Below are 26,095 nucleotides of genomic sequence, written 5' to 3'. Positions count from 1 at the left end.
ACTGAGCAGAGAGCCCAATGTGGGGCTCGATCCCAGGACCCTGGGATCACAACCCAAGCCAAAGGCAGAGGCTTAATCCACTGAGCAACCCAGGCACCCCGTAATGGGCTATTTTTTATTTAAGGATCAAAATTAATCAATACTGGGCACCTGAGTGGCTCATTCGTTAAGCCTCTGCCTTTAGATCAGGTCCTGATCCCAGGGTTCTGGGATCAAGCCCTGCTTCGGGCTTCCTGCTCAGCGGAGAGCCTGCTTCTCCCTCTCCTCCTGTTTGTGTTTCCTCTCTTGCTGTGTCTCTCTCTGTCAAATAAATAAATAAAATCTTTAAAAAATAAAAATAAATAAATCAATATTGCCTTTCTACTCTGGAGATTTATTCTTTTGATGTACAGCTTTGTCTCCTGACAAAATGACAACCTGGGAACTCATAAAGTGTTTACATTTTTTAAAGGTTTACAATATCTGGGTTTTTTCCCCCACCAGCAACAAGCTATTCTCAGTCACTAGCTGAGTGTCCTACAATTCAACTCAGTTCTGACACTATCCACTGCAGATAGCAGCAGATTCCACACAGTAAGGGCTCAGTGCCATAAGACTTCACCTCCCCCAATCTCAGACACCAGTAGCAAGCCCAAGCCTTCCTGGAGCTCAGGGTGGGCGGGTCTAAAAGTTCCAACTCTAAACATGTGGTTGGCTCCTCAGCAACCAGCCTCTATTTTCAGGTGGGGTCCAAAAGTCACCTTGTAGTGTAACACATTTATCACTCTCATTATTTAAGAAATTTCAAAGGTTTTTGAAACTGTGTACAAAAAATAGGGATGAAGATCAAAATATATTTATTATAAATCACAATATCAAAAGTATAAATGAGTTAATCAGTTCTGTTCTGAAGGAAGTTTGGAAAGTTAGAGATAAAAACTTCAGGAAGGGTGGTGGGGAAATGGACATTGGGGAGGGTATGTGCTATGATGAGTGCTGTGAAATGTGTAAACCTGGCGATTCACAGACCTGTACCTCTGGGGATAAAAATATGTTATATGTTTATTAAAATTTAAAAAGATTATTAAAAAAAAATTCAGGAAAGCACTGTTCCCTTAAAAGACAGGAGTAGGTAGAAGTACATCCAAACGGAAGGCAAGGATGAAACATGTACATAACAATTCCAGACTACTTTTACCCTAATAAAAAGTCACAGCTATTTTTTCAATAGCTTCCCAATTTCTAAATCTGTAATTTCAATTAAAGGAACACATATGTTTCATAAAATATCTTCTTAAAACTTTTCTCATATTACAGTGTCAAAAACAATTTACTCTATTGAAGCATAAACATAACATCCAGTTTCCCCCTTGTAACTGATATAACTATAAAATTCAAGATATGTATCAGGCTCTCACACTTAAAAATCTACTCTAGAAATCTGAACCCACATTTCCAATAATAAACATTTAGAAATAAATGTAAAAGAGTTCATTAAAAAACCACACCATTTATCTGTCACCATCCAGGTCCTGCGCAGCAGAATGTGCTGAACGTTGTAGCAACAAGGATTAGAACCTTAAGCAGAACATGAGGGAATCTAGGTCCCCAGAACTCTGGGTGGTTTGATATTATACTAATTTGCATTAAAGTGAAAGCAGCATTCAGAAGAGAGACCTATAATGAGAAAACCTTCAGAAAAAAGTTTCTTGAGATTTCCAGCTTCTCTCATTGCACCGTTTGAATCTTTTGCATGAAAAGTGAAGAGTTCATGACTATTTTCTGAAAGGTTCAAACAATGTAAGGTATGTGTGTCCCAAAGTCTGTGAATTCTTGACATCTGATATTATTATAATTTGATATACACTATATATAAAACATAATTATAAATGTAAATGGCACGAATAAGGGAAAAATGTATTCCTAGTTTTCCCTCATATTGTCCCTTGTTTAAAATAGATAAGTCATGACAAATTTAGACATGTCTTCCTACCTGAAGATCTGAAGAGACAGAACTGCCCCGCTCAGAGTCATTCTGTATAACGGGAAGTGAGCCTTTCTCCTCATCTGATGACATTCTACACAAACACTACAACATAATAGAAAATCACTTGATATTTAAACTAAAATAACATGTTCTCTACATATACACACATCCTATCCTGTAAATAATAATCCTGTGAAATGTTAAAATCACTCAACATATTGAGCATCCACAAATAACTAGTTAAAAAAAAAGTAAAAGACTCAATTCCCAACAGCAGTGAGTTTTTAATATAGTAAAGAAGATGACACAAATCTATGAAAGGTTAAAGAGAAATGGGAGCTTGTCAGACACATCCTCAATGGGGTCTGTTGAGAACAGACTGAGATCATTGTTCTTTTTTTTTTTTTTTAAGATTTTATTATGTATTTGAGAGTGAACAAGAGAGAGCACATGAGGTGGGGCGGGGTGGGGGGGGGGAGCAGAAGGAGAAGCAAGAAGCAGACTCCCCACAGAGCAGGGAGCTGGATGCAGGGCTCAATCCTGGGACCCTGGGATTATGACCTGAGCTGAAGGCAGATGCTTAACCAACTGAGCCACCCAGCGTCCCATGATCAGCATTCTTGAGCAATGTGTGGCAATCTGTGTGCTGTATGTTTTCCTGTAAGATACTGAACCAAGAGAGAATGAACGATTTGTGCAAATGCTTTGCTTGAGAAACTTTAACATTTGGGAATATTTTAAGAAAAGCAAGACTGTACAGAACAACAGATTCCTATATGCCATAGAAAAACTGTTAAAAGCCTTAACCAAAAAAATAAAATTTCTAGTAAACAAATTATTGTTTGCACTTTTAGTAAACAAATTATTTAAAGGACAAGTAGTGAGGCAGCTGGGAGGCTCGGTTGAGTGTCTGAATCTTTATTTGGGGTCAGGTCATGATCTTGGGGTCCTGGGACTGAGACCCATGTTGGGCTCTGCGCTCAGCGTGGAGTCTCCTTGGGATTCTCTCTCCCTCTTTTCCCCCCTACTCCCCCTGATCGTTTGGGTTCTCTCTCTCTCTAAAATAAATAAATAAATCTTTAAAAAAAAACCATAAAGGACAAGTAGTGACTATTCAAACTATCTGAACACAGCTATACGGAAGACAATGGTGAGGAACGTAAGATGAAAAGTCCTGTCCTCATGGATTATAATCTGTAGAGACAGCCAGACATACATAAAATATAAATGACTAACTAAAAAAAAAAAAAAAAAAAAGCCAGTACACCCTAAAACAACAGAGGTACAAAGTAGGGAGGAAAGAGTAGCTATTTTTCATGGGGTGGGATCATGAGGGTGAAGAAGTGGAATGGAACCAGAGTAGGTTTTCACGGAAAAGATGAACCAGGTATTGAGATCTAACAGATAAAAGCTGTGAGGATGTGTTAGGCATTCGAGCAGCAGAAGCCGACACAGAGGCATGGGTGTGTATGCCAGGAACATAAGTGGTTTGTAAGGCTGAAGCGAAGAGTGCAGAGCAAGGCTTGGCAAAGGATTGAACAGGCAAGGAAACGGGCAGCCAGAACATGGAAGGTCATGTTTATGTCAGGTCAAAAAAATGTGTTTTTTACCTTAAAGAGGTTACTGCAATGTTTTAAACAAGTGATGACATGATTAGGCTTGTATTGTAATGTCGGCAGCTTCCAGATTTCCGGCTTGGTAATCAGACACATAATAGTGCCACTCTCCAAGGCAAGAAATGTAGGAAGGTAAGCAGGTTGGGCAGGGGGAGGACAATGGGTTCAGTATCAGAGGAGTTGGGTGTGAGGCATCTGAGACAGGAAGTGAAGCTTTAGATATGCAGGATATGGCCACAACCATTACACTATACACCAAAGACTGCCATTCACAAGGGCTACAATGTGAATGGTGCTTTCTGGAGTTAAGCAGTGAGGGGGCTCTGCCCTGGAGGTACAGGCTAGAGATAAAGTTTGAGGAATCATCAGCATAACGGGAAATACTGAAAATGGGAAAGGATAAGATCACGTATGAAAAGGAGTGTCAGAAAGAGTTCTCATTCTGAGGTCCATACACCCAAATTATATGCAATATTTTTAGAATGAATGCGTATGTGTGTTTTTCTAGTAAGAGGATCCTTAGCTTTTTAAAAAAATATATTTTATTTATTTGTCAGAGAGAGAGAGAAAGTACAAGCAGGGGGAGGAGCAGATAGAGAGAGGAGCAGGATTCCCACTGAGCAAGGAGCCTGATGTGGCACTTGATCCCAGGACCCTGGGATCATGACCCGAGCCAAAGGCAGCCGCTTAACTGACCGAGACACCCAGGTGTCCTGAGGATCCTTAGCTTCTAATATGTGTTCAGAGGGGTCTATAAAGCTAACAAAGTTAAAGGCCTACTACAGTAGTGGAAGGAGATTAAAAACCAGAAACACTAACATTTAGTGTTTCTAATTTAGCTCTTCTAAGAGAAGAGCCAGCAAAGACAGAAAAGGAAGTCAGAGTGCTAGAATTATCAGAAAGAAAAGCATCATAAAAACTTGGGGAAGGGAATGCTTTAGTCAGATGCCAAAGAAAGATGAAAATCGGGGTCTCCTGAATACCGCAGTAAGGAAGTTGCAGACATTTACCTGAACAATTTCAGTGGAAGGTGAAACACGTCTCAATCACAGTGGCCTGAAAAACAAATGAATTAAGAAAATTCAAGTAGAAAAGTCAGATACAGGGAAAAGTACAATATTAGAAAGGAAACATAGGTTGGGATTCGTTCATGGAAACTTAGCTTTATTCATTAAGTATTCCTGTGTACACACCTGGTAAGTAAACTAAGTCGCAGCATGGCTGTCTTTAGTTAAGCCAATTAGGGAGGATAAAATAAGCACACACATGCCCAGCAAGGAAGGGCTGCTTCATGGACGTCAAATCCACCACCCTGGTAACCTGGTTAATTTCTATATTCATTCACTTCTTTCAGGATGTATTCGCATGCCCTATAGAAAGCAGGAGTGGAGGTGGGCTGGTGCTGATTTTTCAATAAAGAAATAAGTTGAAAAGTTGGGTCAGAATTCAAAAAGAGTCTCTGAATAGACACTGCAGCCACAAAACAACTACTGTATTTTTGGAAAATATGACATTAAGCCTTCCATCCGCCCTGCTTTGATGCCAGCAAGGTACAACAGTTTCTTTGAAACTCTACAACCGCAGCATTTTCTTACTGTTTCTAGGTTCAGAAAGGAGAAAAATGAAGCTTGCTTTAATGGGTAGCAGATGTGAATCAGTTCACTAAATTTCCAATACTTTCTAACCCAAGATACCAGAAACCACGAGATAAGTTCTGGGTACTTCTCGATTGCCAGAGAAATCAAAGTACGTCTTGGTAAGTATCTGGAAATGTAACCCCAAGAGACAGGAAGAGTGAATTAACGTGCAAGCTGGCATCAGGGTGACGTCCCCGCGCTCTTCACCCATCTTAGCTGCAGGAAAGGAGAGGGGATGCGCCAGCCCCGCCCCACGTAAGGGACTAGAAGCAGAGAACACCAGGTATGAAGTTCTGGAAGGGCTGGAAGTTCTCTTCGATCACCTTCTTTCCCACCGTAGTTTGAATCACACTCTTAAAAAAGCGTTAGCCATGGTTATTTTCCCCCTTACGTTTTAAATTACCGGAACCTATGGCGACAGTAACCGCTATACTTCAAGTACCCCTCACTCCTGTCCTCTGTTCCCGGACCCCTCGGAGGGAAAACGTCTGCACCTTGCGACCCGCAGAAGAGCACACAGCCCACGTCTCGGGGAAGACGCCACCGGCTCCGTACTGAGTCCCGGGAGCGGAAACCGGAGCCGAGGCAGTTTCAACCCCACTCCACTCTTTCCGTCGGGGGCGCCACTACCCACAGTCGCGGCTCTACACAAACCCAGACGCCTGCCTCTCCTTCTCCTCGAAACAACAGCGGTAAAGCGGCTCCCTTGGCAGCGACCTGACAGTTTCAAACTCCAGAAAGGAATAAAAGACGGCCCTGTGCATTGGCCCCGAACTTCAGCAATCTGGAATTTGATTGGTCCCAGGCTCGGGGGCGGGGCTCTGGAGCGCGGCGGGGAGAGGCCTGCATTAGGTTACTTAGGGAGAGCCTTGCTCCCAGCGCAGGCGTGTAACGAGGAGGCGGGGCCTTAGGGAGCCACCCAGCTTCTGAGAGCTAAGTACTGCGCGTGCTTAGTTTCCGACTGCGGCTGCGACTGAGGTGGCTCTGGGACCAGATTTGGTTAGAGGATGGCAAGCTGGGCTCAAGTCAGCCAGGGCGGTATGTTGTCAACTTTCGATAGTACCCGAGGCCAGTGCGTGAGGTCCTCGTGCATAAGAATCATCTGCGTCCATAACGTCCTGCAACAGAATCACTTGGAGGTGCTTTTTCTGACTCCCACCCTTGATTCCTTGATTCCTTCCGTCTTAGAGCCAGGGAATCTGAATTTTTAACAAAGCCTACCATTGTTTTCGACGCAGGGTTCAGCGGACCACGATTTAAGAAACTGCTGGACTAGGTTTTACTAATAACCGCAAGGGTGTCAAATTGCAAGTCGGGCCCTTCTGGAGAAGTGATTATGAACCCTATAATAATCAGATCATAATTATATCCTGGCTCTATCGCCTGTTCAGTCACCTTGGATAATGCTACCCACATAATAGGGCTGTAGGAAGATTAAATGAGTAAATATATCTAAAATACCTACCACACAATATCAGAACTACTAGTCTTTCAATTTGTATTGGCAACAGATGTGGTTAAAGGTATCTTAGGATCCAGGTTGCAAAGGACGCGCCCCAATCTGGAGATCAAGTAATGAGATCTGGGTGAGTTTTCAGACTCCCTTTGTTATCTGGAGGGTGAAGTATCTGAATTTTTTTATTTGTTTGTTTGTTTCTGTAGATAAAAATGGCAAAACCTGGCTCTTATCTTCCTACCTGTTGGTAGAACCAGACTTCTACTTGTACGAACAATGAGGAAGAGCTGGCAGTTTCTCTGGCACGAGCTATGCTTGTGTTCCTCCCCCCAGTCCCCTCTATCCCATGGTTATTATAAACAGAACACATTCCTATTAATGCGTATGAATTCATAACTGGTTTAGATTGGTGTTTTTTAATTGAATTGCCACCTGGTGACTGCATACACTGTGATCATTACTAATGCACTTATCCTTTTGCTCTCCTGCCACTTTGGCTCCATGTTGCTCTTCTTTGTCTTCTCTCTTTTAGGGAGTAGATTTTATAGAAAACCACTGGTTAAGACATCTCCATTCTTCTGTGAAGCTGCAGAGAGAAAGATATCAAACCTAATCTGGATGTTATGAATTTGAAACTGATTCCTTTCCTACGCTTCTTAGAGAAGGGAGAGGAGGGAGTTGGAGAGAGAGAATCAAGCACCCCCAAACTCACGATAATTAAATTGCCAGCTTGAACCCTCCATAATTATTCATTCAAGAACATTTACTTAACATTCATTGTATGCAAAACGTTTTGTTGGTGCTAGGAATACAGTGGTAAACAAAATAGACACAGTCTGCCCTCATAGAATTGGGAACCCACACATGAGAGTAAAAAATTATGAATTATGTTTGAAGAGAGGGGAAATCAAGAAATGGCTGTCTGAGAAGGTACATTTAAGCTGAGACCTGAGGATGAATGAGTAAAGAACTTATTTTATCTAATAAACACACATGTGTTACTATGTTCTGGCACTCATTAACTCATTTAATCCTCAGATTATTTCTATAATATAGATGTTATACCCATCCTTGTTTTACAAATATGAAAACTGAAGTTCAGAGAATTTATGTGACTTGTCTAGGATCACATAGCCAATAAGAACAGAACTGGTGTTCCGATCGAGGTAGTCCAGACTCTCAAATCCATGTTTTTATCACTCAGTATGTTCTGTTGAGAACAACCTGGCAGTTATGGATTGAATGGTGTCCTCCAAAAAAGATATTCAAGTCCTAACCCCTACTATTTGTGAATATGATCTTACCTGGAAATAGGGTCTCTGCAAATGTAATCAAGTTAAAATTAGGTTGTTCTGGATTGGGGTAGGGGCTAGTGTCCAATAGCTAGTGTCCTTATAGGAGAAAGAGATACGTGGAAGAAGATGGAGGTGTTACTGAGAATCAGTTGGAAAAGAAAATTCAGTTCTGTTTTATTTTATTTTTAAAAAAGATTTTATTTATTTATTTGAAAGAGAGAAAGGGAGAACACAAGCAGGGGGAGCAGCAGAGGCAGAGGGAGAAGCAGGCTCCCCACTGAGCAGGGGATCATGACCTGAGCTGAAGGCAGACACTTAACCGACTGAACCATGGCACTCAAGAAAAGTTCAATTTCAAATATGCTGTCTGAAATGCCTAAATATATGCAAGAGCACTGTCCATTAGGCCATTTGGCATACATGTCTAGAGCTCAGAAGAGATCAGGACTCAGAGAAATAAACTGGGGTGGCTTTGCATATAGATCTGTAGAGAACTTCAGAATGACTCTACTTCTTCATCTCTCCCATATCAATGTCCTTTACCATGCCCTCTCATTAATGGCCATTGGGATGTTAACAAACATGATGGAAGCCAAGGCTTTGAAGACACTTGTGTGATTGGCTTGGCTTACTCTTGCCCTCTTTTATGATCATGGGAACATCCCTAGACTAGTCAGTTGGAGATGAAAGACAAGTGTATTAGACTTGATGGGCCTGGTCATCCCAGTGGAGGCCTTCTGAGATCAGTCTATAGCCAGGGGACACCCAGACAGTACTTAAGTGCAGTCAAAGATGGCAGGACCACCAGACCAGGCTGCAGAGTGTTGAGCTCAAAGAACATTGACTGTTGAAAGGCACTGTGTTTTGGGTGGTGTGTTATGTAGATTTACCCTGTAAGAGATAACGGATAAGAGCAATTTAAAGCTGAGGACCTAGATGAAAGAGCCTTGGAGGGTGGGCAGGGAATGGGGAGAGGAAGATGAATAGAAAACAGGGTTCAGAATGAAACCCTGGAGTCAGCTAATGTTTAGGAATTGATATCAGTGGAGGAGCAGCAAAGGAGAATAAGAAGGAGGGGCCAGAGAAGTGGGAGAAGAACCTGGAGAGGCTTCAGTAAAATGGCAGTGAAGTGACTGATGAGTTTGACAATATGGAGGCGTTTCCACGGGCCCTAAACTCTGAACCTCTCTGCTCTAATAATCTTTCATCTTTGAATCACCACCGTTTTAGATTCAGCAATTGTTGAGTTTGGCTTACATTGTTTGTATAGTTGCATGTCTTCATATCTTCTTTCTACAGTTTACCCTTCACAATACTGATAAATTATCTTCTTAAAAAAAACATTGCGTTGTATGTCTTCTTTCTCTAAAATCTTCTGTGGTGTTATGTAGCTTTCAAAGCCCTCCTAAACTTGGAAGATCTAGGATCTTTAAATTGTTCATGTACGAGGTGTACAACTTTAGGGAAGCTTTATATCTTTCATGAGCCTAAGCCTTGTTTTTTTAAAGTTGAGAAAATAATAAAACTTCTCAAAACTAAATCTGAACCTGAACCTGAATCAACTATCTATCTACGAAAATTATACCCTCTTGAAGCTGGGGAGATGTCCGCCTGGTTAGAATACGTGTGCCAGTCTACTTTGCAGTTAAGTGAGGCAATAGAATATGTATGGAAGTGAAATGTACTAACTTAAGACTTTATTTATGTTTTTTCTGAGCCTTCTGCTTCCCCACTGTGTTGAATGATCATGTGGAATAGAACTCCTTTGCCAGTTCTGTAATATTTTTAAAAAAAAATGTTTTTCCCTTAAAGTCATTGTATTTTGGGGTTAGTCTGTTACAGCCATCACTCTAATATCACTTCTAGGTGGGTATAGATGGATATATGACGCTGTTGAGAGGTAACATATGTGAGATTATTTAGAAATTTTTTTAAAGTGAGGCAAAATCACATAGGGTTTGAATTCATAACCTTTTCCAAGAAGTCAGCAGGAAGCTTTTCTGGCTCTCATTACCTGTTGGGAACACTTAGTATTCGTGGTGGCAGGAGTTGAAATCCCTGTCATTTTTGCTAGACCTGGGTTAGGAGACTGATTTGAAACTCGTTTCTTTTTCAGGTCATCCCTGATTCATCTAAAAGGGCTTCAGTCTCCTTACCCTATGATTTGTTTAGCTGGACATTCCTCAACTTGAGAATCTTTAACACTAATGACTTGTCCTAGGGTAGCAACTGTAATTTAGCCCATCACTGTGATTTTATGGAGAAAAATAAGGTCTAGAAAGAAATAGATTTGTTTTTCTTTAGTTGCAAATCTGGGCCCACTCCCTGGCCCTTTTATTGCAGAAGGGTGTTCATTTCTTAGCTTCCTCATCAGCCTTCTGTTCTTCCTAATTATTTACCGATTCATCCTGGACCCTTTCCATTAGCATCCTCTCACCATGTAAAATCTTCCCTACCCTTAGGATTTCTTTTTCTGGGATGAAACCATCTAGGTCTTACCGTGAGAGGCAGGATTAATTCGTTTTTCAGAGAACAAGGTTAGTGAGTCCCACTGATGTTTTGAGTGCTACACAGATGCTGTATTCTTGGGTCTTTAGGGGTTCTGAGATGGGTTTGCAAATCAGGGTAATTCAGCCCAGTGATAAGAATCTATGCCATTGGAGTCTAGGAATGCACATGCAAAACCTACCAGAAGCCACTGCACTTATCAACAGATTTCATATGATTGTTTGGTAAAAGCTCTGCAGGTCTGCACAGGTCACCTCTCTTGGGATTCTGGTACTGAACCTCAGAGCCAGCCATGGGCCCCCTGCAGTCTGGGGGTTATAGCTGCAGAAGCCCAGGAGGTGGGAGGTGGAAGGTGAGAGGTGGTGGGGGGTGTGGGGAGGGGCCCAGGAAGGAGCAGCAGCGCGGGCTCCTGCTCTTCCCTAACCCACAAAATCTCTCATGAAGAAGTTTGTAGTCAGAACTTGACACTGCATTTTTAGTCAGGAATGAAGCAGGAAGAGAAGAGTGTCATCTCCTAGGAATTCAACCCTGGAGAAACAAGGAAAATTCTTCCAGGGATGGTCTCCCTTTCAGAGTGAGGGAAGAGAAAACCTTTCTGTCCTACTGATGAAGTGTGTGTTGATGTGGCTAGCACAATCCTCAGAGAAGATGGAATTGGTGAGCTAGCCAAATTCTGTGGAGTTGATGATGCGCTGTCAGAAATGACAACGGTGAGCTGTGGGTGGGGCAGTGCCTCTCATGGGGGCCCTCACAGAACTCTTAGCTCTCATCCGGTACTCCCCGCAGCAGGTGTGAAGGCTCATAGTATAGACCCTCCCACACTCCAACACGTGACTCAGGGCATAAGGGAGCTAGTAGGTTGCCTGCAAGAGCGAAATGTTCAGGTTTTCCTCTTATCTGGTGGCTTTACAAGGATTGTAGAGCATGTTGCTTCAAAGTTCAGTATCCCATAGACTAACATATTTGCCAGTAGGCTGAACTTCTACTTTGATGGTGAATAAGCAGGTTTTGATGAGGCAGCCAACAGCCAGATCTGGTGGGAAAGGAAAAGTTCTTAAACTTGTGAAGGAAAAATTTCATTCAAAGGAAATAGTTATGATTGGAGATGGAGCCACAGACCTGGAAGCCTTTCTTACTGCTGATGTTTCCATTACATTTAGAGGAAATGTGATCAGACAACAAGTAAGAGATAAAACAGAATGGTGCATAACTGATTTTGTGGAGCTTTTGGGAGAACTTGAAAAATAATATCAATTTTCGTACAGATCTTAACAATTTTAGGTTAATTTTTAAAAGTTATCCAGTTTGAGGGATGTCTGGCTGGCTAGTTGGTAGAGCATGTGACTCTTGATCTTAGGGTCATGAGTTCAAGCCCCATGTTGGGTGTGGAGCCTACTTAAAATAAAAATTAAAAAAGAAAGTTATACAGTTTGATACTGTTTGCTTACAAGTGCCTATTATAACTTAGTATATAGATTTGGTACTGTTTATCTGTACTTCCAAGTAAATTATGGAAAATTGCTTTTTTAAACTGCAGTCCCAATATTGTTATGACAATTAATTATCTGGAGAGTTTTATAATCTGAATTCTTTGTTTATTCTCCTAGTTGTATTTTATTTGAAGCCTTTTAAAGGTAGATAGTAAATTAAACACCTTCACTCTTGGGAATATAGGTTAAACAGCTTTTAGTGAACATTGGTTTTCCCTTTGGTAGGTAAATAAAAGTATATCCATGTATCAGAAAAAAAAAAGACCTATGCAATTCTAAATTATGCCCCCACTTCCTTCCTTCCTTTCTTTTTTATCTTCCCTCTTTTTTCAATGGAGGGAAGGGAAGAGAAGCTAGATCCAGCATTTGAAAGCAGATCTGGAATGCTGTGGTAGAACTTGTTTCATCTCCTTGATGGTACCATTTGTGTAGATTTTTTTTTCTTTTTTTTTTTCTGTTTCAGTTTGTGAGGAATTATGCCAATCATTCCACCTCCCATCTATAGACACGTTCCAAAGTTCAGTTGTAAATGTATTGTTTGTAAGTTGAATTGCATCTTTCTGTAGAGAAATGAAAATATTGTAACTCCGAGATCAGTTCAGTTATGATTCTATGATGGGGCTGAAATGTCGTTCACAAGCAGTAACATAAAGTAGAAAATAATACTGTCACCATACTAGTGAGTTTGATGAGGAGAAATAACAGGGAATGAACAAGATTTTATTGTGTGTTTATCTTGAATGCGGATGAAAAGGACATGGTTATAGGAGTGGGTTGTGCGGTGCACCCAGCGGGGGCTAGTGAAAGCATAATGAACACAGGGAATTGATGGGGTAATGACAGGAGATGAGTAGACACTCACGGTTAGCATGAAACCCATCTATGTGAGCGTCTGTGCCTGTCGATCTCACACAGGTTCACAACATAAGTTGAAATGTTGGTCTCACTTTATACAATCTGTGTCTGGGTCTTAATAGGTCTCCCATTTCCAAATCTGTTGGAAGATTGGTGAAAGGAGATCGGGATTCCCGGATCATGGCCTCCATTGTGTTGCTTGCTACTTGGGGTCTGTCTTTGGTCTGATATTAATCCCCAATATATATCTCCCTCCAGCCCGTTGGGTCTTCTGAGTCCCTCGTTTGCATCAAAATTACATGAATGGTTTACTAAAAACCCAGGTTGCTGGACTCTACCCTCAGGATTTCTGATTAAGTACTCTTGGGGTGGAACCCAAGAATTTGCATTTCAAACAAGTCCCCAGGTGATACTGACTCTCTGTTCCTGGGCCACACTTTACCCTAGGCCAATCCAGGTCCTCCTCTGGATTGTGAGCAGCATTCTTTACGGCTCCAAGCTTCAGCCTTCTCCACCCGGTCACAATCAGACATCTCTAAGGCTCTGCTCAGGACCTTCCAAGGTTCCTATCTAGTGCTCTGGACATTGAAGACCGTTTCTTTCGTAAGTCCTGAGGATACCGTTCCAGATTGAAGACTGTGGAGCCTTGTTTTGACAACTGTCCACCTTAGAGACCTCTGGGGTCCTGGGACTTGGAAGTCTCCTCCCTTTACCCCAGTTCCTGCGATTCTTTTTAGCTGCCTGCAATGTATTCACCCCCCACCCCTGCAAATCCACTCGCTGAAGCTCAGCTTTTTACCTGCTCCTCTGAGTAGCCCCAGGTCCTAATTCATCCTCTTTACCGTGGGTGTCTGATCCTGAAAGCCAATTTGTGCCACATCCAATAGCTTTTAGCAGATATCTGTTCCCTGCCTCAAAGCTGCGGGTCGTTGAAGCTGTGAAGTGGCTTCCAGGGAGCCAATCCCCCAGCTTTGGCTCCCCAATCTGTAAATTTGGATTCTTCCTGTGTACTATCTCATCACTCAGAAGGTGACCGTTCTCCTAGGGAAACATATATTTTGCTATTAGTTGTTATAAAATTCTGCTTAAATAAACCATGGGACCAGGACTACATTGCCGATAAAATTTAGTTTGATGATATACAGGAAATTGTGATGATTTTTCAGATTTTTTTTTTCAGTTTCAAGCCCACAGAAGCCTTGGAGTAAAGCCAAAGTCTCTATAGTATTTCTTTTGTTTTGTCCCTACCAACCTATGTTAAAACAGCCTTCCTCTTGACTGGTTTCTGTGAATCGCAGGGGCTGGCTCACATGCAGTCACAGAGCATCTTCTCAGGTGTCCAGAAAGCACCTCCCGCAACCTTCCTTTTGTTGATGCCTGCCAAAAGTGCCTTCAACTTCCACGCCCAGCAAATGTGGCTCTGCTCTCTCAGTCATCTGCCAGACGCACTATTGCTGGCCAGTCTGCTATGGCAAAGATGCTAATGTCTCTGCCACATGTAGTGATACCTGTTGTTGGCAAAGTTGTGAGTGTTCTGCCCTCTTGATGCAAACCCTGACAGTGGCCCTGACTTGATAAAGGCTTCATGGCACCATTGGTTCTCTGTGAATGTGGGAAGGATCCTTTTATCTCTTGTCTCATGTGTTTTTCCTGGGTTCCAAAGTAGTGCTTCTGGTGTTGTCAGTGACTGGAAAGAATTTCATGAAGGAGCTTTCGGCAGAGACGGCCAGCAGTCTACCAGAGTTCCGTTACGTAGAATTAGTTCCAAGAAGTTGCTACCCGAGCATTTAAAACATTTCTTAACCCCCCACCCCTCCTGTGCGTTCAGTAGAATTACAGAACTAGTTGACCACAATTTCACAATCACAGTTTTGCAGAGCTGATGTGTATCACTTTCAGGCCAAGGAGTTTAAGAAGTAGGTGCATCTTCTTTTTCCTTTCTTAGCTCTAAGACCTCAGGGAATGTCAGAATATAGGATGGAAGGAACCAGGACACCTTGGACTCTTCTGTAAGTAAATACATTTTCTTTACATTTAAAAATGATTAAAATGATAAATTATTAAGAACAGTTTGCCACAATTTAAAAAATACATTTCTGTTATTCTAAGCTACTAAATATTTGAGGTTTATGTGTACGGTAGCTAATGTTACCCTAATTAATTCTCATCTTCCTAAATTTGTTTTCCTTTAGGGCTCCATTTCTCAGAACCTTGTTTCAGGTCACACACAGAGTATAGTAGAAGTAACATTCAGAATTTCTTTCTTCTTTTCACATTGGCCCTTTGTCCTTGGCAAGTCTTTCTGTGCCTGGATTTCCTTAATACTCCTTTAAAGACCTTTCTGGAAACAGACTGTTGTTATTACAGAGTAATAGTTAAGCTCACAGACCCCAAAGAGAGGTTTTTTGGTTTTGAACGCTCACCTTTGCCCCTTACTAGCTGTGTGACCTTGGGCAAGTTATTTAACCTCTGTGTGTGTCAGTTGTCTTAAGTGCAAAAACATCGGGCGATAATATTACTTACCTCTAGAGGTTCTTGTGAGGATTCCATAAGTCAAAAGATGTAGAGTACACGTACCTGGCTGAAATACACATTGCTGTTACACTATTGATAATACCCACATCTCCTCTAGTCACACGTGTGAATCTTGGATAAACAATTGAAATTTGAGCTGAGCTTCTTCCTACAAAATAGTAAAATGCCATATTAATAAGAGATGTGATTTCCACTTTGAGAGAAAGGGCATATCCCTACATTTTGGAGTGCTGAACTCCAAAAGTGCTTGAGTTATGTATCAAGCAATGTGTGAGGCCATTTCACATATTTTGCTCTTAGTGGGTACAAAATTCTGTATAATTAAATCATGAGACCAGGAATACATTCATGGTAGTTGGGTGATATATAGGGAATTGTGATATGATATTAGTCATTATTATAAATATAATACTGTATTATATGTTTACCTGCAAAGTATAAGAATTATTTTTAAGAATGTTATTTTTTGTCCTTTTGTATTTGTATTAATAAGAAAAAAGCATATGTATAAAACCAAGTCAATTAAGTTATTTATCTTCTGAAACACCAGAAGAGAATGACTTTAAAAAAGTGAGATTTTATAGTCTTCCTCAATATTTCTTGATACTGTCTAAGCAAGCTTGATCATAAACCCTTTAAAAAATACGTAGATTCTGTTAAAATGAAAAAAAGTTTTTTTTTTAAAGTTATGGGTCAATAGAATTTTATATTTAAAAAGAACTTTGGGAGCACCTGGGTGGCTCAGTGGGTTAAGCCTCTGCCTTTGGCTCAGATCATGATCTCAGGGTCCTGGGATCCAGCCCCTCATCAGGCTCTCTGCTCAGCAGGGAGCCTGCTTCCCCCCTCTCTCTGCCTGCCTCTCTGCCTGCTTGTGCTTTCTGTCTGTCAAATAAATAAATAAAAATCTTTTAAAAATAAAAAAGAACTTTGTGTTAGTTATCATTCAACTTATATAGATCATTATTTTCCCAAGTGAGTGGGCAAGTATTTGAAACTATTTTAATGAAAATTTAAAAGTCATTGGTTTGTTTTCTGTGACATTGTACACTCATCAAATGTATGTAAATACACAGAATTCTAAGAAAAACATATGCCTGCTGTGCCCGAGTTTTCACGTCCGAGAGACCACCAAGGAGCCAACACTGATGCAATCGCACGAGGGTTTATTTGGCGAGCTTAAGCTTGGGCCCAAGTGGGACTTGGACCCCGAACCGGATTATAGTCAGAGTTTTTAAAGGTAGAGTGGGGGTGGACTCAGCAGTAGATAATTGGGCCACGACTGCTGGCTCAGCAGTAGGTGAGGACAAAGGGGATGTTCAGAAGGGCTATCAGGGTAAAAAAGACTGTCAGGATATTGGAGGCCTGGTTATTATCAAGTCAAGGCCGTTTCTCCCTCTGATGAGGCACGAACATGATGACGATTGGGAGTTTCCTGGTGGAATGTCACATTTCTCCTATCAAGCGTTCTTGTTAGTGAGATTTAGGTTTAACTTTGTTTCCATTTTCTTCCGCCTCAGCCTCCTTCAGTTTTATGGGGCGGGGAGGGCGATGTTAGGGCTAGACTTGGGGTGGGTATAGCCTTGTTTTTCTTGCCTCCACATGCCAAAACATGCTCTTCTGTAAAATCAAATTTAAATAAGATTGCAAAATACCACGATAACCCTATCTAGACTATGATTCAATTTAAAATTGAAGATGTTGACAAAAACATACATAGTATGAAAACATTAAGTTTACTGTAAGAATAAATGAGGGGATGCAATCTATTTGCTGAATTTCTAAGAATCCTCACTAGATTACCCACATTTCTTTAAAAAGAGCTGTAAAAGTGAACAGATACTAATTCACTCCCGGTCAGTGAATATATAATATATATTAATATAATATGAATATATAATGTAAGTTATTTTAAATTATACATAATCCTGTATTAATAAAATTATGGAAAATCTATATGGGAGGATTTTTATTTTTTTCTTTTTTTGAGGCAAAAAGGGTTTGAAGAAAACTTAATGGAAGTATTGCTATCCAACACTGTCATTTAGAAATTACTTTTCAAAGAAAGAAAATTCAATTGTATTGCTACGTAAATATTTCTCCCTTCTAATAATAAAATTCTAATCCTGGGTGACTGTGAAAACTGCAAATTTTCTCTTATACACTTTGCTGATGAAAAAGAATAAGATAAAAATAAAATAAGACTTATTTTTTCAGATTTTATTTATTTATTTGAAAGCCAGAGCAAGAGAGAGAGAAAATGCGCATGATGCAGAGATGGGCAGAGACAGAGAATCTCAAGCAGACACTGCACCAAGGGTGGGTGTCCTGGGGCTTGATGTCACAACCCTGAGATCATGACCTGAGCTGAAACCAAGAGTTGTCACTTAACTGACGGAGCTACCCAGTCGCCCCAAGATTCTTTTTTTAAATTAGAGGTTTTAATTTATTATTTTTGGTGTGGATTTTTCCTCTTCCTCCTCAGTTCCCAATTTCTGCCCATCAAATCCCAAATCTTACTCAGGCATGTCTCAAATATTAGTCCCCATAAGAAGCCTATTGTAAGGACCTATTTAGCCAGAGGCTTCCATCAAGGTTAAACAATAACCTTGTTGTTTAACCCTTAAACTTTCCCTGCTCCCCCTCCCCCAGGGGACTTACTTAAAAACAAGTCCTGGAAACTAGCCCCAGGTAACAAAGCCCAGATACAAGGGTGGGTCAGGCCAGGTGGAGACATCCGATCAGTTGGGGTTGCATACTGTTTTCCTAGCTACCAAGGAGTATGGGCCCCACCCTTTGGGAGCCTTTTGGGTGCCACTTCTAACCAAGGTGATAGGCTAGGTCAAATGTCTACTATAGGGTAAATTGTCTTTCAATTGGTCACTTATGTGTGACCTAACATGACTGTGGAGTTTCTTTCCTTTTTGTGTTACAATCTCATTGGCCACCTGTGCGTGGCCAGGCCCAACCACATGGCCTTTGCCCTTAAAAACTAGTCTGTGAAACAGAGAAAGTTCACCCTCTCTGTACGAGGTGCGGTCCCGAACCTTCGCTCTGATTCTTGATGCTTGGCATGGAATAAAGCTTTGCTTGACCTTCGCTTTATATCAGTCTTGCTCCTTTAATCACGGACCCATTATTGGGGGACCTATCACCTATTTTAGTTTGTTTTTGTTTTTCTGTTTTGATATTACTTCTTATGATCTGTTCCCACCTCATGCACTCCGTCTTTTTAACTCATATTTTACTGTGCTGCATATAGGCTGCTAGGTCCTCTGGGTCAGGGATTGTACCTTCTTCCTTTTTGTGTCACCCGTGGGACCAAGCACAGAACTATGTGCAGTGGGCCCTAAATAAACGAATTAAAAATGCTAAGTGCATACGGTTTTCCCAGTCCCCTATACAATAATTTGGGTTTGCTGTTGATCCAAACTTCTCTTCTCCTACGTAGGCCTCCAAATCCCTTCAGAACAAAGCCCAGCCTGCGGCATGACTCAGCAGTACTGGGTCTGTGCATTCCCTGGTCTGGTAGCTTCCGCAGAATGGAAGGAAGATTCTTTCAGCCACACCAGAGGGCAGTGTGACACACATCGGCATGGCCACCCAGGCAGGTAAGAGAGGAAAAACAATGCAGTGATTCTGCAAAGAAAACATTTAGAACATAATTTACTACAAAAGGGATAAATGAACTTAATTTTCTGTACTTTAATCAGACATCCCAAGACTGCCATGATTTGTATCACTGCTGCTGACAGTGATTTATTATTTGTGCTGTCAACAGGTAAAGAGAAATAGGTATCTATCTGGGCAGACAAGGGTCAATCTTTACATTTATATAAAGAAATAAGTGATCGTATTGAAAGTTAATGTTATTTTGTAAATATGAGAACAGCTATAAAAGGCACAATTATTTATTTATAATTCAAATGGTCAGAGCATCTTAACCTATCAACTAAGAGCTTAATCTGCTTCTCAATATGTAGTATTTTTTGAGTTACATAATGGTTGAATTTTGGAGCAAGTGAATGATTTGTGCAAATTTTTCTCCATGCCTACAAATATCATTATTGCCTCCAAGTTGGGATCCCACCTGAAGTCCCACTGAATTTGAGATATGATGAAATAAGGCACAGTTGCATAATTCTGGTTCCATATTCTTCTATGAAGTGGCATACTGTGTAATACTTGCCAGGTGTCATCACTTCTACATTCCAGTTGATGAGTATTTATTAAGCTGTAAGATAGAGGAAGCAGTCACTAACAGGGAGAAATCTCTCCTTGAGGGCTTATTGTGGACATAAGTCTTTGTGGGCATTTCTGATCACCCAGCACCCTTTGAACACTCTCCTAAAGTTTGCAAACATTCTGTTTTATGAGGCCGCCTTCCTCAGGTTGAAGCTGAAAGCTGGCTTTCCCAGATTCCCTTGCAGCAAGGGTACAGGTGTGTGGTCTGTATTCCACCAATCAGATGCACTTGCCTGTGACTTTGATTGGGAGGTGAGCAATGGGAGGAAGGAGGCATACAGAATGTGTTACTTGGCAAGGGCGGCAACAAAAGCGGTGGGCTGTTTAGGAGCATTACTGCCAGAGTTTCTGGCATCCACTCCTGTGCATCACGCAGCATGAGCTGGGCCCCATCTGTGCAAGTGATGGTGGAGGGGCTGACCAGTGACAGTAGCTGCGTTTGAGCTGTAGTGGATCCTGCAGGGTATTGGACATTGTTCCTGACTGCTCAGCGTCCAAGCCTGGTTGCAAGCCCTCTCGGCTTCTGTGAATTACTCACTAGCCTTTAATTAATTCTTTTTCCTCTTAACCTAGCCAATGTAGATTTTGTTGTTCGCCACTTAATTGATAGAAACAAGGATTGGGGAGGGTATGTGCTATGATGAGTGCTGTGAAATGTGTAAACCTGGCGATTCACAGACCTGTACCCCTGGGGATAAAAATACATTATATGTTTATTAAAATAAAATAAATTAAAAAAAAAACAAGAAAGGAGGAATGAAAGAGTACAATATAATACTTGTAACCTGGACCTGATGAAAGATCCCATAAATGAGATAAAGCAACTACAACTCAGTAAAAATAAAGTCATTTTAATATTTGTATCTATAAGAAGCATGCTTTCTATAAATAAGGGAGATACCATTTTAATGTTCAGAACTAAGGATTTGAATGTCATATCAGGAAACACTTAAATTTCATAACAAAGAGTAATTTAGCAAAGTACCAATCTTTTAGAAAAGCCAAATAGGAAACTGTTGTTTTTGTCTGATTAGTACCCCATTTACCTTCAAGTTATAGACTCCCTCTTTATTTTTGGGAGTCCTTGCGAGGATAAATACATCGTTGAGAAGGTTTGGCCAGCAGGATATAACATGATAAAAAGTTTTACATCTTATCCCCGAATTTATGAACCAGGAAGCAGGCTCTCACCAGTTACTGAACTGACCAACACTTTAATCTTGGATGTCCAGCCTCCAGAACTGTGAGAAATAAATGTTTACTGTTTAAGTAACCCAGTCTATGGTGTTTTTGTTGTAGTATTCCCAACAAATTAAACATTCCTGAGCCCTCACCTCAACAAAACACTGGTCTGATTTTTATTAATCGCTGTAGATGACTTTTAACTTATTCTGGAAATTAAAATAAGTGGAATCATAGAGTATGTACCTTGACCCTGGCCACTTTCACCCAGGGGAATGTTTGTGAAATTCATCCATGATATATTTTTTTAAAGATTTTTTATTTATTTATTTGACACACAGAGAGAGAGATCACAAGTAGGCAGAGAGGCAGACAGAGAGAGGGGGAAGCAGGCTCCCCGCTGATCAGAGAGCCCGATGCGGGGCTGGATCCCAGGACCCTGAGATCATGACTTGAGCCGAAAGCAAAGGCTTAACCCACTGAGCCATCCATGATATTTTTGTTTGTCCGTATAATTTGTTCCTTTTTTTACTGAGGGCCATTGCATTGTGTAAATGTACAATGTTTGTTCACCTGTGGGTGGACATTTGGGCTCTTTTCAGTTTGGGCTGTTATTATTGTTCATATATGTCTTTTTATGGACATGTGTTTTCATTCTCTTGGGTAAATACCTAAGACTATATTTGCTGCCGTGCATTAACTGTTTTTACATATTGTTGGCTTTGATTTGCTAATATTTTATTTAGGGCTTTCCTGTCTATATTCATAGGCCAAGGAAGTCACCGTGACTATCATTCAAGGAGGGGAACATTTAGTCCTTTACTGGGAGGTTGAGGCAATACTAAGCCTTTAGCTCTTCACCTGTGTGAGAGCCATCATAGTAACAGTCCGTTATCCTAAGCAATGGTCAGTGAAACTAGAATACATATAAACTGGAGGGAATCATCCAGTGGAAACATCCATCTGTGAATGGAACCACAGAAAGAAAGGTACAATAAATAAATGGCCATAGTATTGAGGAGTCATGCTGAAATTCAGAGGCCACAAGACTCCATCCTCATAACTAAGTCAGCTTGCTCTACATTCCTTCCAATTTCTGTTTTTAGGGAGGTCAATATACATATGTTCTTAGGCAACCAAGCTGTAAATCAATGATCTTCTGATGGAAAGACAGTCAGAAACTCCCTGGAGGGAAACTGTACATTTTTGGAAGGCTGCTGATATAATTTAAAACGTCAAAAAATGACACGTCATCATGAGGCACACCGTTTTCAGTTGTGGTGTGACCACTGTACCACTGTATCCAAAGGTGGGTTGAGAGAAAGTGCAGCTGCTCTGAATTCATGGAGTTACCGCTATCAACACTGGATGAAATGTCCTCTTTTCTTTTTTTTTAAGATTTTATTTATTTATTTGAGAAAGAGAAAATGAGCAGGGGGCAGAGGGAAAGGGAGACGCAGACTCTGCTGGGCAGGGAGCCCGATGCAGGACTTGATCCTAGGACCCTGGGATCATGACATGAGCTGAAGGCAGATGCTTAACTGACTGAGTCACCCAGGCGCCCCAGATGTCCTCTTTCTTAAGTGTGAAGTGTCTTGGGAGTGTTACTGCTTTGGAAATTGTCCGATTCCCAAAAAGTAAAGATTACTTATTCCATAGTAAATAATTCTCTTTGCAAGTTAAGATTTATAACAAATTTACTGCAGCTTCTCTTTCCTGTATACTTCTTAAATACTTGACTCAATCTTTGGCATGTACCGAAGCGATCAGTAGACTTTTAAGAAAGTAATCAATATTCCGAGATATCTCATTGCAAAATTAGGAATTACATAAAGATAACTGAGGTAAAAGACGAAGAACACATTGTTCTCTTTACTCATTTCACTTCCACCCTAGCAATGAATATTCATGAGCTGCTTGGACTACTAAGGTAAATTGATATTTTAAAGTCTGTGATTATTTGTGTCAGGAATACAATACTTGTAGGCTTTTGTTTGTGTACTTATATTTAATACTGAGTATCTCTGACCAATTGTAAGTAAAATACCTTCTGTTCTTAAATTGCTCAATTAGTGTCATACTTGCCAAACATCACTTGAATAAATATTTAGTATACATGAAACACAAGTGCTTTATAACTTGCCTTTAAAATACTTAATTAAGAAATGGAGGAACACAATATAAATAGCTTCTATGACTTTGTGAGGAAGGATCTATTAGAGTAATTTTTCTGAGCACCTTCAAGAGCTGCCTTTTTCCTTTTAACCAAGTGAGTGATATTCTTTCAAAATATATTGCTTGATTTCCTGCCATCTTAAGCTGAACAAATAGGATATAATCTACACCTTGTGCAGGTGATAATTGTGCATGTCAGTTCACCAAGGGGTGTTGCCCTTCAGGTTTATTAAAGTACACAGACCAAAAGAAGAGATCAGAAAATGAAGCAGCACAGCAGTTTGGGGCCATATAGTCAGTGATGGGGCCATCTATTAAATGCTTCCTCTCTCCTCCCATTCCTCTCTCTCATACCCATTGACTTCTAATCTATTTGTTTAAACTCAGGAAGATTGAGGGTTGAGACAAGGTGCCAGATAAACTTGGTTTATCTGACTTTATTTTATATTCTTTCACATTGTTTTGTGGGGGTGAGGGTGCAAAGAAGGGGGAGTCCAGCCAGTAAGCTCATTGGCTTAAAGATAGGGAGAGTTGGTGGTGGTTGCTGTTGTTGTTGTTTTTAAGATTTTATTTATTTATTTGACACAAAGGGAGAGAGAGCTCAAGCAGGGGGAGTGATGCAGAGGGAGAGGGAGAAGCAGGCTCCCCACTGAGCACAGAGCACACAATGCGGGGTTCCATCCCAGGACCCGGAGCCAAAGGCAGGCACTTAACCACTTAACTGACTGAGGCACCCAGGTGCTCTGGGATCGGGAGAGATTCTTGATGGATGTTCAGTGAGATCTATGGATTTCATGGGAGATACGTTTGAGTCTTGTAAATCAGGCATTTATGGGGAAATAAGTCTCTCAGTTCTTCAGCTTTTGTTTTCCCAATCGTACATGCATGAGACTCTCCAGTTCATATCCTCTAGCTCCATCTGAGTTTGAAATCCTTTCACGGGGCGCCTGGGTGGCTCAGTGGTTTAAAGCCTCTGCCTTCTGTTCAGCTCATGATCCCAGGGTCCTGGGATCGAGCCCCACATCGGGCTCTCTGCTCCGTGGAGAGCCTGCTTTCTCCTCTCTCTCTGTGTACTTGTGATCTCTGTCTGTCAAATAAATAAATAAAATCTTAAAAAAAAAAAAATCCTTTCACAAAATCAAGAGATGGTTGTGAGCTTCCTTTAACTATATACCAATGTCTAGAAACATTAGTCTGTAATGTTTCTGGAGGAAAAACTCAATTCCTATTAAGTAGATCCACATTGCCTATCTTTTTTGGTTGACTTCCCAACTAAGTTATCCAGCAAATTGTCTAACTCAGCCTTCTACTTTTATAATAATTTAATTATTGCCAATTTGAATGTCTTCTGTTTTTTGAATAGTCAGCCTTGGTCAGAGGAGTGAGAGGTGATTGATTTTCTAGTGTCAGTTTACTCCACTGCCTCAGCTCAGACAGTTTTTAAAATTACAAAGCAATGGTTCTGAAAAATATTATGTCAAGCACTGCTAATTTATGAAAACTTTATACTGTCTTTGTAAGATGTTCAGCTGTGGGAGCAGTGAGTACAGATAAACAGCGATTCTGTAGGTTGTAGCAGAGAGCTCTTTTTATTGGCTAGCATCTTTTTTGTGTGTGGATCCGCTTCTCCTCAAATCCATTTTGCCCTCGAGGTATCTCTAATGGGGTCTCACACATCCGCATACCATTACGGGGTTGGCATATATATTAGTTTTATGTGTCGTCTTGACTGAGTCAAGGGATGCCGAGATTAAACATTACTTCTAAGTGTATCTGTGAGGGTGTTTCTGGATGAGATTAGCATTTGAAGCCATACATCCAAGTGAAGTAGACTGCCCTCCCCAAATGGGTGGGCTTCATCCAGATCTTTAAGGGCCTGAATGGAACAAAAATCAGAAGAAAGGAGGGTTCATTCCTGTCTTGCCTTCTTGCTTGAGCCAGGACATTGGTTTTCTGGCTCCTGGACTGAGATTTACACTATCAACTCCTGTGGTTCTTAGGTCTGTGAAGTTGGACTAAAACAACATATATGAATCTCTCTCTCTATATATATATATAAAGTATAATATATACAATATTTATATATATAATATCCTAGTGGTTCTCTTTCTCTGGAGAACCTTGACTAAGGCAGCATGTGACCAATGCTGGGCCAATCTTAGTACACTATTTGGTTGAGCACACAGAAGTGGAAACAGAAATCCAGTCATGGCCAACCTGTGTGTGTATGTGTGTGTGTTTGTGTGTGAGAAAGAGAAAGAGAGAGAGAGAGAGAGGTGGGGGAGAGGAAATGGGAGAGAAAGAGGGAGGGAGGGAAGAAGAAAGATTGATTATGGATGTGGGGAGAATGAAATTCTGTTTCTGCCTCATTTGCTAATCTGATAATAAAAGACTAGGCATGACTGTGGTCACTGTCTTGACTCCCTTAAGTGGAAAGAGATTCTATGCAGAATGCAGCCAAATAGAGACAAGTCGTGAAGACAGAAAGTCCGGAAGACTCTAGTCCCTAGATCTAGCTGTGATTGAGTTTAACATCAAGGGCCTCTGTTTTTCTGTTAGCTAATTCCTCTTCCTCTTCAGTTTAGTTTAACTTAGATTTCTAGCACCTGCAGTAGAAAAGTTCCAACTAAAACACTACTCAGAACGGGCAAGAAATTGAAGATAAAAATGAGAAAATGTATAAGGAAACATTTTTGGGAAATTTTCTTGATGGTTAAAAATCTCCTTAAATATAATCAAAACTGATTTAATATCAACTAAAAAGATGTGTTTTGAAACCAGAATATGTGTGAAATTTTGACAGAAGTTTTCAATGGCTCTTGCATTACAGCACCTCTAAGAAAAAAAGGTAATATTTATGTTTACTTGCAGAAAATTACTCCTGAATATTTTTATCTCCTGGCATCCAGTTCCAATGAGTTTGTGAAAGCTGGTGAGTAAATATATAGATATTTGTAAGTCATATTAAAAATGATGTATTTTAATTATATGTTATTATAATATATAGTTATATATTTAGTTATATTTAGTTAATATGTATTAATATATATTAAAAGTTATATTTAGTTAATATATATTTAAAGTTATATATATTAAAAATTATATATATGTATATGTACATATGTATATACATACGTA

At 40.5% G+C, this 26,095-nt stretch overlaps 1 protein-coding gene and 1 pseudogene across 4 annotated transcripts in view; one reads left to right on the top strand and one right to left on the bottom strand.

The window, feature by feature from the left end:
- Positions 1–5,964, bottom strand: part of POC5 (POC5 centriolar protein) — a 41,459-nt gene extending 35,495 nt beyond the window's left edge. The window contains exons 1-3 of one of the 3 annotated variants that reach the window (XM_080804911.1): positions 5,714–5,964; positions 4,593–4,638; positions 1,973–2,068 (exon numbers count right to left, since the gene is read on the bottom strand). In XM_080804911.1, the coding sequence (XP_080661037.1) occupies positions 1,973–2,056 (84 nt within the window). In that variant the 5' untranslated portion in view covers positions 2,057–2,068; positions 4,593–4,638; positions 5,714–5,964. Of the gene's footprint in view, positions 1–1,972; positions 2,069–4,592; positions 4,639–5,610 lie in introns of all 3 variants that reach the window. The other 2 variants (XM_080804912.1, XM_080804913.1) reach the window with 2 other exon arrangements.
- A 4,806-nt stretch (positions 5,965–10,770) lies between these two features.
- On the top strand, positions 10,771–11,726 carry LOC308343305 (phosphoserine phosphatase-like; annotated as a pseudogene). Its single transcript has 2 exons — positions 10,771–10,830; positions 11,063–11,726. The product of its transcript is annotated as a phosphoserine phosphatase-like (transcript).
- The last annotated feature ends 14,369 nt before the right edge of the window (positions 11,727–26,095 follow it).

Source organism: Martes martes (genome assembly GCF_963455335.1).
Source record: "Martes martes genome assembly, chromosome: 5".
Lineage (NCBI taxonomy): Eukaryota > Metazoa > Chordata > Mammalia > Carnivora > Mustelidae > Martes > Martes martes.
The sequence above is the reverse complement of the archived record's forward strand: the minus strand, read 5'-3'. Positions and strand labels throughout refer to the sequence as shown.